We start from the raw sequence: 14,569 nt of genomic DNA, 5'->3' as shown, positions 1-14,569 counted from the left end.
TACTAATGGTAAACAGAAAAATAACATAAATGAAAAAGTAATGCTATACCCAGTATAAGTACTGTAGATATAGATTGAGGTGTGTGTACACTCCTTTTTCTTCTTGGTGAATACTGGAAAGTATGAATAAACAGTCCTAAAATTTAAAATTTCGTGGGGCAATTCAGCTTCTAGAAGAATCAGCTAATTATCCCATTAATATGAACGAAGCATAGTGCGGTACATTTTCTTTTATCGGTTCTGTTGAATTAATATTAAAACTCTTTTTGAGCCTTATGGTCACAAACTGTTCAGGGGAAGATCATTCTCAAGATTGAAAACCATCAAGAATGAAATGTGATCCACTATGTTGTAAGGAAAACTGACTGCATGAGGTATTATGTATATTGAAAGTGATAAGCTTTGCAGTTTATCATTTGATGACATCATAAATGATTTTGCTGTCCAAAAATCACAAAAAAAAAAATCTTAAAAGTTTTCTGGTATCATACAAAATTATCTTGTACAGTACTGTAGTACCAACTTGCCAAATGCTGTTACATGTATCATTAATAAAATTTATACACTACCCAGTCTATTGCATTTTTTTTGGCAAATATATATCCATTTCCTGCTGTATTCATTAACACTTGCTTGCCACACCCATAATTTAGTTACTGTGAGTATCACCAGATAGTATAACTTCTCATCCACTTTATCTTAGGAAAATATTTTTAAAAATGTATTTTAAATGGTAGTGGCCTGGTGGGCCTGGGGGCCCTCCCAGGATGACATAGCTTAGGGCCTCAACATGGCTTAATCCGGCCCTGCCCAACATCTTATCTACTGTACACTGGACGTAAATGTGAGTCCAGATTTCTGTCTTTAACACATAACACTACAGTACTATTAACCCCTGACAGACACATCCCACAACAGTTGCAGTATGGAAGGTCACACTGTTCTACATGTTAACCACAACTGTTGTGATTTATTTCTCGTGGACCCAATTTAAATTTCCAATGTTTATTATTTGCTGAGCATCTTCTGAGAAAGTTTCCGGCAACTGCTTCAAGGCGGTGAGAGGCTGTGGCTGAGACTAGGTGTACCACATTCGTTCAAGTGTGGTGCCCCATGCAAGAGAAAATTGACATTATATTTTATTCTGGAGACAAGGATGATCCCCATGCATAGTGACAGTGAATCTTAAGGAAATTTGAATGACAAAGCTGAGGAATATGCTGGTGATGGTGAGGCAGCTTCCACAACCCATGTATCTACCCAAGAGGTTCCCACATGGGATTGGAGTGATTCTTGTTTATTCCCCTGAACATTGATGGTGTAAATCAGGAGTTTATGATGAGATTCAAATGTTTTTTTGTTTTTTAATGACCACGAGTTGCCATCACCGTCCACAGGAGGTACTTACTATTAATAAACATGAAAGGCGCCTCGATACCACACTGCACAAAAAGTGTGAGCCCTTGAAGGAATTTCATATAACTCATAGCCTCTGTTCCTCGTGCCATGTCTTCTTGCATTCTGAGAAAAAAAAAAGAATATACCTGTATATATTATATATTCAATAATTATTCACATTATTTTTCATACAAATATATAAATAAACAACATGAGATTATACCACAAAATACTCGTACGACTTTCACTGACATTATGTGTCTTCTTTGTTCTTTAATGTATCTACTGTACTGTGTTATCTCTCCATCCTCCTGTATCTTACTTTGTTATCCCTGAGGACTTATGGATGGCCAGATGCAGAATTATCCTAAAATATTCCTTACACACCAACAAACTCTCGCATCAAGTGGTATATGCTCACTCTTGTCTCTGAAATACTGTATGACAGCAGAGAGGTGGTGTCCTGAAGAACCAACATGACAAACTTCTCTTTACTCATTGTTCATATCTTTTATTTACCTTACTAGATATTTTTTTTACAAGAACTTTTTTGCTTTTGTTTCTTCTTACTGTAAACAAACATGACACAACTTACATGAATATATAACTTGCAACGACACCATCAAAAAGTCCATTCAAGATGACAAAACAGCAGAAGACGAAGAACCTTGGTTGGCGGAGAACAGGCCAAACCTTCTTCCAAATGTTGTGTTCAATTTTTATTTCTGGAACCTGAAAAGTTATTTAGGAATTAAATTTGTGTTTCTCCAGGACTGATACAAGTAATAGCTGTTTGGTTTCATATCTGCAGAGTACCTTCATATAATTAGAGTTCATAATAAAATATGTACAGTTACAGTTTTCCAATTTGTGATACAGAAAATTGGAAAGAAATTAGATCATATGAGTAAAGGATTTTGAACCATTTGAAGCACCTTTATAAAAGCTGCAGATAAAAGAACATCAGTAGAACCCAGGATGAAGCAGATGAGAAAGGCAGGGGTGTAGTCCTTGGTGAGGGATGAGCCAGACCACCAGTCTATGAGTAGCCCACTAATAGGCCCCATCAGACCCCAGCCCACAGTGCCCCAAGCTCTCTGGATGCCATAGTCTCCATCCTGTCCTGTGTGAATGAAGCTCATTGTTCTATTGTGCCACCAATATGACTGAACCCACCAGGTCACTGTGGCTCATAACCTTGGCAACAAAGTTCACTCTCATAACTAAACATTATCCTGATCCTTCCTCTGGCACTGAAGAAACTGATAGTGTAAAAGTGGGTCCCATAAACCAGAGACAGTGGATCCACAACAATGAATATTAAGCCTCCGGTACACAATGGTTGCCACTATAGTATACCATCTTTACTTTCCCAAATAAAAAACTAGGTACCTATATACAGCAGGAGAGACTTGCTGGGTGCTAACCAGCAACCCTTAGGACAGGAAGTAAGTACTGCACCTACTCAGCTGCCCTAACTCCTTGCCACAATGTAAGAAGGTTATAATATCCACTAGGGAAGGACAAGGAAGGCAGTCCTAGCATAAACAACAAGTGTCCTCGAGCTAGACAAAGAATTTGGACCAGAAATCAACTGATCAGAATCTACATTCTTGATGCAGTATACTGTAGTATAAGTAGTGTTCAAACCAATAATTTTTTAATAGAACAGTCCCTTATCTGTCATGGTTTATTTATTAATATATGCAATAATCTACCTAGCATTCATTCAATTTTGGTGCTGCTGTATCAAGTAAGATAGTTAATGGCTGTCTCAGGAGAAAGTATCATTAGAGTACAGTAAGTTAGGTTGGCAATGATTTCTGAAAGATGTACGTATAAAGGAATGAAAAGGAAGAATGAAATTTAAGAATTTTTGTCAATTTAAAAATACAGTATTATACACACAAAGATACAATACATACGCGCTGTACAAGAGAAATACATCACACACCGATGGTATCCACAATGATGGCGTCCGTGACTGATATGGCGGTGTTGAACGAAGTCTGACCCACGAAGAACAGAGCGGTAAAGATCCAGAACGACAAGTACGTCCAGGAGCCATCACATTCCTTCCCCTCCCACTGCCCGCCCCCACACTCCAGGCTGAAGACGAGAAACCACAATTCAAATCCGATCTAATAATGTAGCTACGGTATTTCTTGAGGTGACTTTTTTGTACCTATCATAAAGTACAGGGTCCATTTATTTATTTGAGAACCTTAAATGATTACTATATTTTAGGAGGTGTAACAAAGAGGTACTTAAAAATCAGTAGGCATAAAGTCTCATCAATGTGAAGACCATTTACGTTTCTCTCAATGTTATCGTCAGACTTTATACCTTCTGATTATTAGGTTCCTGTTTATTTCACCTCGTAAAGCAGTGATCACTTAGGGTTCTAGAATAAAGACATGATGCTGTAGCATAGTACAGTAGAGTCTTGGAAATATGGAGCTGCTGGCATGAAGGTGATGATGTAAGATTTGTAAAGATGGTCATTCCTTCCTTTCCTCCCTAAGTCCCTAACCCCACATTTGACTCCCTGACATCATTCTATACTAAGATTCCTGAGGCAAAGAGAAGTTCACTTAATGATGTACAACTACTATCCAGAATTCTCTTACAAAAATCTTAAAGAGAAACATAATATACCTTTGTCAGAATTATGTCAAAAGTTTAATATCCAAAATTAAGGTGAAATAAACAGTGTCCCATAAACTTAATTTTCTCTTTATTTTAGTACAATACCATAGACATTTTTTTTTACAATGTCTACTTTATCCTGGGCAGATGAATTGCTGTTTCTAAGGATTAAAAAATACTGTACTATGGGTGACTTTTGTTAGAAATTCTCACTCAAGAGTTGTGCATCAGTAAACATACCCAAATCATTGACATAAGAATAATTTCTGCTCTATGTCAACATTTTATTTTGTCAACTCTCATTGTGTCGTCTCTCGAAAGGGCTATCCTGTACTGTTCCCATTTGGTCTATGTTAAGTTTGATTAGGTAACTTTCAGAGTACATTAACTGATAGTATATACTATGTGAAATTTTAGAGCAAACAAATTGGTTCCATATGATGTTAGTCATATATTAGTAAGAGTTCTTCCACAGTTTTATCTCCCACAGACAGATCCAGTACATGATGGACAGGGGGGAGGTGGACCACACAAAATACTGTACAGTACTTTATACACAGACAAAATAAAATTAATTACTGAAATACAAGAAATCTGATGAATATTTGTAAAGGAGCATATATTTTACCCAAGAGAAGTACAGTACATACCAGTAACTATAAATATTAAAAGCATGGAATTACAATAACAAATGTACGGTACAAGTCTCTGCCTTATCACTTCCTAATTGCTGAGGATGATTATATGTGCAAGATACTGATCCCTTAAAGCACTGTACAATGATTAAGGCAACACTGTATCATGACCTTAAAAAAGATGAAGAAACATAATTCAGTGTACTGTACAGTACAGTTGTACCCCGCTTTACGCGGTCAATTGAACCCACAGGATACCGCGTTAAGTGAACAACAGAACATATGGGATTAATTCCAATAGAGACTGGCCCGACCCCCAAACTCCACTTTTTGATGACACACAACTATGTTGTAGTAAAAATTTTATCTTAACTTTATGATGGTATGAACAAACAAGTAATATAGAAGAGGTTAGGTTAGGAAAAATAAAGGTTAAGTTAGGAAATATAAAGGTTAGGTTAGGAAAACTAAAAGTTAGGTGTAACACTTTACGTTAGTAGAAGAGATGGGTCGGCATACGGGGATGGAGGGGGGGGAGGGAGGGAGGGAGGAGGAGGAGGGAGAGGCGAGGCAGGCAGCAGGCGGGAGCGGGTGGGGCGAATCTAAAAATAGCGTCTCGAGCCGGACACTCTGCACGTATATGGGTAGATGAACCGCGTTAACTGAAAGTTCGGTTCTGGCGAGGCACCGCGTATATGAGAAATCGCATTAAGTGAAACCGCGTAAAGCGGGGTACAACTGTAGTACCCCGATTTACGCGGTCAATTGAACCCATGGGGTACCACGAAAAGTGAAAACCGCGTAAAGTGAACAACAGAACATATGGGATTAATTCCAATAGAGACTGGCCCGACCCCCAAACTCCACTTTTTCAGACACAATACCTACGTTGTAGGTATACTTTTTTCTCAGAATTGAAATTTAAGGGATTTAACTAATTAAGTACTTTCAGAATAACACACAAACCCTAAATCCCACCTTGGAAACCCATAGTTGACAAGTAATTAGCATTGAAAAATGTCAGTAAAATATTTCAAAGGTCATTTTGGCCACTAATTACTCTGCAATCGAATCGTGGACCAGATATTCATAATCAGCAAGCTCAGGGGTACCCATACTGTGATTTTCAGCAAAATCTAATTTTTGGCCCAAAACCACCAAAAATGTAAGTCTTACACCTTACAAAAATTTTGACCAAAATATACTTTTTTCTCAGAATTGAAATTTAAGGGATTTAACTAATTAAGTACTTTCAGAATAACACACAAACCCTAAATCACACCTTGGAAGCACATAGTTGACGAGTAATTAGCATTGAAAAATATCAGTAAAATATTTCAAAGGGTCATTTTGGCCACTAATTACCCTGCAATAGAATCGTGGACCACATATTCATAATCATTAATCTCAGAAGTACCCACACAGGGGGTACTAGTATAGCCTTACATTAGGAGGATAATTTGGAGAGTAAAAAATAAGAGAGCATAACTAATTCTTAATGAGGAACATACCTTACATTGGCCATTATTAAGTCCTGGGTGACATTGGCTCCTTCCAGCTGATACAGATGACCTCTCTCCTCCTGCCCTTCACCTTTCTCAGCCTCACCCCACAAGGGAGGAGAACCATCAAGAGGAACACTACTGAAAGTATGGAAATGTGACGTCTCTTCTGCAGCATGAAAGATCTTGAGGCCGTTGTCTCGAGGAAGGGCCGTGATTCGGATGTCAGTCGTGGAGGTGTTCGATGAAAGGCACGCCCAAGGTTGACTGCATGATGCTATGCAGTCCCATGCCACTGCCACATAACATGCACCTTATAATAGAAACATGATTGACCATTTATTAGGGGTGGGTGTGTGTGAGTGTGTGTAATAAAGAATATAAGTCAACTTGAAGCCTATTATTAATACTACTAGGAATACTGGCTACACAAAATCAAATAGCTACAGTAGTTGCAACAGGCACAAGGCATAAAACACGATATTAATGCAGTTTCAGCCCCAAATCGGTTAGAGCAAATTTGTGCTTACCATTAGTTATGTCTTGTTAATAGGAACATTTTTTTCTAATACCACTTCTGTCGCAAATAGATATTAACCGAGATAGTAGATAAACATAAGAAATTAACATAAATTTGCAGTCACCATGTGTCGTCTGTTTGTTTATAACTGACCCGCTCGGTCTGAGTGTACTCTCACGTCCACAAAAAACGTAAAATTACACCATAATGCTTCAACAAAGTTGCTTCATTGGTACCAAATGTCAAAATAAGTACTTTTTGTTTAATATGGTGGGGACAACTAGGAAGTTAGGTAGGTTTCTTTTGTTGGTTAGGTCAGGTTCTATGGGGGGATGATAACTTGATAACTCCAAAACGATTCATTTCCAACGGAAATGTAGGTCAAATTCGAATGAATCAGGCCAAATATCATGGGAAAAACAACAATTTATGGTTGAACGGTAGTTGGGGCTGAAACTGCAAATTTACCTTAAACATCATAAACCGAGCCATCCCGGCTGCGTAGACTTCCAGGCTATTCAACTATTGATGGCTTAATAGCCACAACGTTCAGTCTAATACAGTATACTGTATGTCCACCAGTTCAGTGAATGAGCACCCCAATTGCTACATTAGCTGGTGTGCAGCCAAAATAACATTATTTGAGCACTGTCAACTCCTGCATGGTTTAACATTAATCAACAACCACTTACCGTCACCATGAGCCAGAAGCAAAGTTTTGCTAGAAATGTCCTTTTTTTCTGCATTTGTTGCAACAAGTGGGTTGAATTCCTTCTCTTGGGAGGTGAGGGCTTCTACAGGCCTCACCAGTTGACCCTTGACCTTGGGCACCTCCTTCATAGGTGGGATGAAGACGAGGGAGCTGTAGCAGGTAACCATCAAGGTCAGGGTTAAGAGGAAGATGGCTCGTCTGTGGGCGGGGAAAGAATCGGCCATGGCAGCGACGAGGGGCTTCATGAACACTATTAGCAAGAGAGAGATGGAAGACAGTGTGCCCGTCACCGACACGGGTATACCCAGCTGGACGCCGACCACAATCAGGAACGGCAGGATCGGTGACATACCTGCCAGGACAGGACACTGGATAAGTTTGGGTAATATGGGGTATTAACTCACCCATTGATACAGTAACTACTAAATGAGAAACTTAAATGCTGAATTAAATAGTCACACAGATATTACAAGCAAATATAAAAAACAAATACATGGTTTTCAAAGAATATATTGTAATTTCATGTACTATATACTGATATGTATTAAAAAGTCAAGAAAATTGTCTATCAAAATAATACTGATAAGCAGTCTTCAGACAAGTATTTTTTTTTTATAGATATCGAAAAAATACAGAAAAAGATTATAATCTATATAGAGTGGAATGATATTTAACATACACTGGACTGTACTGTACTATACACATAACTTCTAAAATATTGCCACAAATTCACTCTAGCCAATATACCTAGACAAAACTGACCTAGATGAATTAAAAAACAGTCTCCACAGTAAGAAAATTTGGTGATTTTCAAGAGATATTCACCAGTTTTAAAGTTAGTGATCCATCATACTGTAAACTCATCAATTTTAATCAAACAATGGAAGACACACAGGTTGGCTGGTAAAGGTACTCACATCCCAGGAAACAGAAGTAGTGGACCTTAAAGGGTATAAGTTTACGGTTGAACTTCATTTTTGTTATTATTGTTGTCGGTTGTCTCAGTATAATGTGGTCACTCACTCTCCGTTGCCTGGACAGCTTATTACTCTCTGTAGGATCAAGAATAACAAGCTTACATCATCTACCACAATGTACACTTTTGTTTGGAATAAATTATCAATGGCAATGGCGATCGGTGTATCTCATCAAAGTTAAGAGTTAAGTGCCGCTGTATGATAATGTAGATTACATGAATGTATTAATGTATTATCAGTTCTTGAAATATATAAAGGTATGTCCTGGTAGAGGCCTAGAGGGAGGTAGGTAGAAGGGTACTCTTTTTGTTAGCAGTATTGGGTTTGTATTGTTTTGAAGGGGATCAAGGTTGAGGGAAGGATTGGCCAGGTTTCCACTAATTAAGGCCCCTATTTTGGACAGTTTCCCTAATTTATGGTTTTAAAAAATAATGTTAATAAATCTAAAACACAATTGTTATTCTGGTTCAATTTCTTCAGTAGGATGCGAGATTATGTTTCGTCCAGTTGGCTATTATCAAACATTCTTCTCCGGGAGCTAACGCACTGAAGTTCATGAACCCATAGATGCATTCATAAGTGTATAGTATATAGATAAATAAATAAATAAATATAACTATGACCAAGTATATTTCCTCACACCACACATTGTGCAGCATTCCTCGAGCAACCTTTCCATAAATATAGCCCACGTCACAATATAAGGTAATTCCAACAATCAAACCTTAGCTAAAAATCCTTTACCCTAGGCACCTCACCTAACACAAGTAACTGGGGTAAAATGATAAGTATAACCAATGAGATTCTATCACCTTTACCACTGAAACTTGTTAAACTGGACCAGACGTGACTCTCTTAAACTTCCAGGTCACGTAGCTGTAACTGCAATACAATATCAAGTCATGTAACACAATGACGTGTAAATTAATGCAAAGTAATGCAGAAGTAAAGCAAAGTAAGGTAGGTTAAAGTAAAAGTAAAGCAAAGTATAGCACAGTAAAGTATAAAAAAGCAAAGTAAAAGTAAAATATCTAGTAAAGCAATATATGACCAAGTTCCCACCATCAGGTACAGTACCATTGACCATCAGACCTGAGTGTATGTACAAAAAAAAATCATAGAAAACTAACTACGGGTTTTTAATAACAGAAAATGAGATAATTTATTCTACAACTTAAACATTTGTAATTTGAATTGGTGCCGACAACTCAACCATACTCTAAGTGATGGGTGAAGTTGTACCAAAGTAAAGGAGAAAATAAATAAACTGAAGAAAATGTCACGAAGAGAAAATGCGTAATAAACTTTGAGAAGATATATATAACAAAAAACAAAATCAGGTTCCCCATAATGGCAAAATAATGAACATCTTCCATTGATTTTTATATAGATTAAATTTATTTGTAATTTGAGCTTTACTGTCATAAACAAACCTCCTGATGATAATGTTTAATGTAAGCAAAATTAAAATCACGCCTAAGATCATAAATTAAATCCAAATTTAGTTGGAGATACAAAGACTTGCCCCATAAGCTGTGCCCTACATATATACTGTAAGGTGTAAACAATATCAAACTTGGACATCCATTATATAAGTAAGTATATAAGCACAGGATATATATTAGGTATAATTAGAGTCAATTTTGAAGTAATTAGAAAATGGTCTATTATTATGGGATGAAAGTGTCCCTAAGAAAGCTCCTAACTCGGTCAAGTACTAAAGGGTTTAAGCAACACACCTCGCGTGAACTAACCGACCTAAATTCAGCACAAAGATCAGCTGGAGTGAATGAGGATCAAGTGGCCGTTACTGGTAGTCTAGACATTGAGGCGCCCGCACCTCTACTTTCTCAACACTCCTTAAATTCATTTTGTCGTATTTATTTATCTTTCGCCCTTTAAATCTGCACGCGCTCTTCTTATATAACTACATAAACAAGTGTTATCTTACTCTAACATTATTTTTGGGTATCATAACTTAATAATTTGGTAGTCTCTTGTGTTTAAAGGGAAAAAAACCATGTGTTGGAATTACTGGAACTTTTTTTTTGTAGTTTTTGATAAATAACATATGGCGCTTTAACACACTTTATACAAAAAAATCAAACGTTATCTGGAGGGTTACATTAACTTAGTTTAGGTAAAATTACATAAGAAACTAGGGTGGTTCATTTTAAAGTGACCAGGTAAATGTAGATTGTAAATTAGGAAAAAAAAAATGCCTTCTTGTGACGTAATGAATAGTTGTCATGTGTCGCAACCGCAGCCGAGACAATATACCTTTAAATCTTTCTCAGTTACAGTTTAATAATAATAATAATAATAATAATAATAATAATAATAATAATAATAATCACATAGGTTTACAATTGGTTAAGCAGGTATGTGGACAATGAAGGTACATAAAATACATAAACTAAGGAAAGCCGACAAAGCCACCCGTTGATAATTATTGAGATACGTTATCATATTGTTATCATATTCCTCTAAACGTGATAACCTAGATATTTACCTAACTTGTCGGTCAATGGGTGAAGACGAGGAAATATTCGTTGATAAGGTAGAGAGGGAGGGAGAGAAGTATGGGGGGAAAAGTGATAGGGGGGGGGGATATGGAAGGAAAAAGAAGGGGAGGGGGAAGGATGATGGAAGGAAAAGAAGACTAGAGAAGATAAGAAGAGAGGCAACTGTCGCGAAAGAATTGTATAAGTAAGAGAGAAAGAGAGTCAACACACCAACACACAAAACACTATAATTAACATAAACAAAACAAACACCCCCCCCCCCAAAAGTATCATTGTATCTACTTTTGTTAAATTGAAATAACAGAACTTTCTAAGAGATTCAGTATATATCTTTTTGTTTTACTCGACCATGATTGTCTTCTTGACCTCCCTGGTGTTGGCTAAGACCCGCTGCCTCAGAGGTCAACCAAGGGACGTGACCACCCTCAGGTAAACACCCTTGTACACTAAACCCCTTCAGGAAATGTTTTAAGTTAATGAAAAAGTATCTTGATCAGCTTAAAATTGTACTGTGATTACCTGAAGATTTGCCTCCCCAGCTAATTACACCTGAAGGTTAATTACCTAAATGCTAATCTAATCTAACCTAACCTGACCTAACCTTACCTTACCTAACTTAACCTAACCTTACCTCAAACCCAGGTAGCATTAAGGTGGTAAATCTTCAACTGATCGCAATTTTGGCTCTTTGCTTATACATACATACATACATCCTGAACCCTCCTCCCCACCGGAATATCAACAAGTTCTCGCCAGAAGTTACAATTTCATTTAGGAAAGGAACGGAACCAGTGTTAAACAGAGGTGAACAGTGGTGAACAGTGCTTAAGTCAGTGAGAACAACTCAACAGTAACAGTCGCACCCAAGTTAACCTTCACACAGTGAGGTCCCAGGTACCCAGTGATAACGGCCCCCGCGAGACCCAACAACAACCACCGATGTGTTAATCCGTCTACGATAGGAAGGCCTGGGACCACACCTCACTCATATAACACCATCTGTGAGGGAATTACTACACCACGTGAGGTCCCTCATAACACCATCTTGAGGGAATTACTACACCACGTCAGGCCCTTCATAACACCATCTGTGAGGGAATTACTACACCACGTGATGCCCCTAACACCATCTGAGGGAATTACTACACCACGTGATGCCCCTCATAACACCATCTGTGAGGTAATTACTACACCACGTGAGGTCCCTCATAACACCATCTGTGAGGGAGTTATTACACCACGTGAGGCCCCTCATAACACCATCTGTGAGGTAATTACTACACCACGTGAGGCCCCTCATAACACCATCTGTGAGGGAATTACTACACCACGTGATGCCCCTCATAACACCATCTGTGAGGTAATTACTACACCACGTGAGGTCCCTCATAACACCATCTGTGAGGTAATTACACCACGTGAGTCCCTCATAACACCATCTGTGAGGGTTACTACACCACGTGAGTTCCTCCTAACATCATCTGGGAGGGAGTTACTACACTACGAGTTTGCTGTTCAACACCTACATTAATCTGTATGTTCACTGTATGTTCCTTCGCCTTTCTCTAATGAAGGCTTTTGTTAAACCACCAATGTATGTAATAAGTCATTTATGTCCAATGTATATTTTCAGCCTTCGGGCTGCAGAACTTTTTCAATAAACCGTTAATTATTATTATTATTATTACACATAAATATACATAAAGTGTACATTGGGAAGATATGTGTACACGAGTAACATATATGTGTACTCGGGCTAGAGATAATTATGTGTACACGAGTAAGAGATAGGCGCACACGTTGTCACCATGACTGTGTGGTCTCCCGGGAAGCAAGAGAGATAAGATAAAGCTTTGAGATAACGAGATGTGAGAGAAGCTTTAATAAACCAGAGACACGAGGGAGATAGGTAGAGAGAGAGAGATAAAGATGGAGGCCAAGTATTGCGTCATCATCCACAAGTACACCACCACCACGTGTACACCACCACTACGTGTACACCACCACACGTACATTACCACCACGTGTACACCACCACCATGTGTACACCACCACCACACGTACTTCACCACCACGTGTACACCACCATCACGTGTACACCACCACCACGTGTACACCAAATCGACCTTAGTCAAACTTAGTGAGACAAGATGGCAGCACTTTGTCAGCTCTCTCAGTTATTACTAGTGTGAGGGAGGGAAGGGGGAGGGAGAAGAGGGGGAAGGAGGCGTTGGAGGAGGAGGGAAGAAATGTTCTAGAACTTCGGTAATGGGAGGGAGGGAGGAGGAGGGAGGAGGAGGGAGGAGGGAGGGAGGGAGGAGGGAGGGAGGGAGGTGGAGAGAGAGAGAGGAGAGAGAGAGAGAGAGAGAGAGAGAGAGAGAGAGAGAGATGTATAGGAGGCGTTGGAGGAGGAGGGAAGAGACGAATAGAGATGGGGAGGAAGGAAGAGGGGGGATGAGGGGTGAAATTGAATTGTGTTGTTGCTTGGAGAACCGGATGATACTGGTGTGAGGGGGAGGGAGAAGAGGAGATGGAGAGAGGGAGGAGGAGGAGGAGGAAGGAGGGAGGGAGGAGGAGAGGGAGAGGGAGAGGAGGAGGAGGGAGAGGGAGAATGTCGACACATCGTTCAGGTAAGGGAAAAAGATTGTTGTAAGGGTTGTAAATATATACCTAAGAGACAGACAGATGCAGATTTACAGTCTCTCCCCACCCTCCTTTGCAACAAAATGCAGTACCGAGCAAGCCATCCCTCCATCCCACCATCCTTCCTCCCTCCATTCCCCATCCTTCCTCCCTCCCTCCATTCTCACTCCTTCCCTCCCCATCCTCCATCCCCCCATCCTTCCCCCCCTCCATCCTCCCTCCCTCCCCATCCCTCCATCCCCCCATCCTTCCTCCCTCCCTCAGTCTCAAGACCTGATTGAATTACCCACACGAGGCAAACTGTACTACAAGCTGTCAATAAATTTGTTAAACTAAAAAAAAATCCCTCAGACACACCGATGACTATATACTTTATGTATTTCGAATAATAAACAATAAAATAATGGTAAGTATTATATTATTGCCGTTGTTTTGAGACGCCCTCCTATACACACACACACACCTAAGATAAGGCCATGGAGTCAGTCGATATGCTGACTGGTGAACAAATAATAACATCACTGGCAACACTGGCAGGGCTAACTAAACTAACATTACACCTTCTATTCCTTCCCTCAATATCATGATTATCGAAAATTTACCCATTTTCTGGGGGTCAATTTAGGCGATATTGAAATAACTGTAGTTTTAACACAGGGAAGATACTGACGTAGTACTGCAGCAGGAGTTAAATGACTGTTAGGCAATGAGATGAAACGCGTCAACACAGATGGTATGAGAGAGAGAGAGGGAACCCCCTACCTTAGTTTCCCTGGCTTATCCGGTCTTGGTGGTATTTATAGGCCGACTGTACTCCTTATGTGTTGCAACTGCTGGCTGGAGAGGTTGGGCAAGCCGGCTGCCACACACACACTAGACCGACCCCTCCAGGTTGGTAATGAGCCTTACACACAGTCGCAGTCACGGCCGCCGGTGCAGCCATCTTGTCGCCCGCTACTGCTGGTCGATCCATCCTAAACCATCGCTTTCGGATTATTATTACCAGTT

General features: G+C 39.3%; 1 protein-coding gene across 3 annotated transcripts in view; it reads right to left on the bottom strand.

Annotated features, from left to right (window-relative positions):
- Nucleotides 1-14,569, bottom strand: part of LOC121863032 — a 63,401-nt gene that overhangs the window by 8,458 nt on the left and 40,374 nt on the right. For 2 of the 3 annotated variants that reach the window (XM_042361499.1, XM_042361493.1), the window contains exons 3-9: nucleotides 8,334-8,468; nucleotides 7,397-7,768; nucleotides 6,194-6,497; nucleotides 3,353-3,507; nucleotides 2,334-2,521; nucleotides 1,994-2,130; nucleotides 1,409-1,521 (exon numbers count right to left, since the gene is read on the bottom strand). In XM_042361499.1, the coding sequence (XP_042217433.1) occupies nucleotides 1,409-1,521; nucleotides 1,994-2,130; nucleotides 2,334-2,521; nucleotides 3,353-3,507; nucleotides 6,194-6,497; nucleotides 7,397-7,768; nucleotides 8,334-8,468 (1,404 nt within the window). Of the gene's footprint in view, nucleotides 1-1,408; nucleotides 1,522-1,993; nucleotides 2,131-2,333; nucleotides 2,522-3,352; nucleotides 3,508-6,193; nucleotides 6,498-7,396; nucleotides 7,769-8,333; nucleotides 8,469-14,323; nucleotides 14,521-14,569 lie in introns of those variants that run through there. The other variant, XM_042361509.1, reaches the window with a different exon arrangement.

The sequence above is a fragment of the Homarus americanus genome, unplaced genomic scaffold (genome assembly GCF_018991925.1).
Source record: "Homarus americanus isolate GMGI-L3 unplaced genomic scaffold, GMGI_Hamer_2.0 scaffold40248, whole genome shotgun sequence".
NCBI classification, from domain to species: domain Eukaryota; kingdom Metazoa; phylum Arthropoda; class Malacostraca; order Decapoda; family Nephropidae; genus Homarus; species Homarus americanus.
The sequence above is the reverse complement of the archived record's forward strand: the minus strand, read 5'-3'. Positions and strand labels throughout refer to the sequence as shown.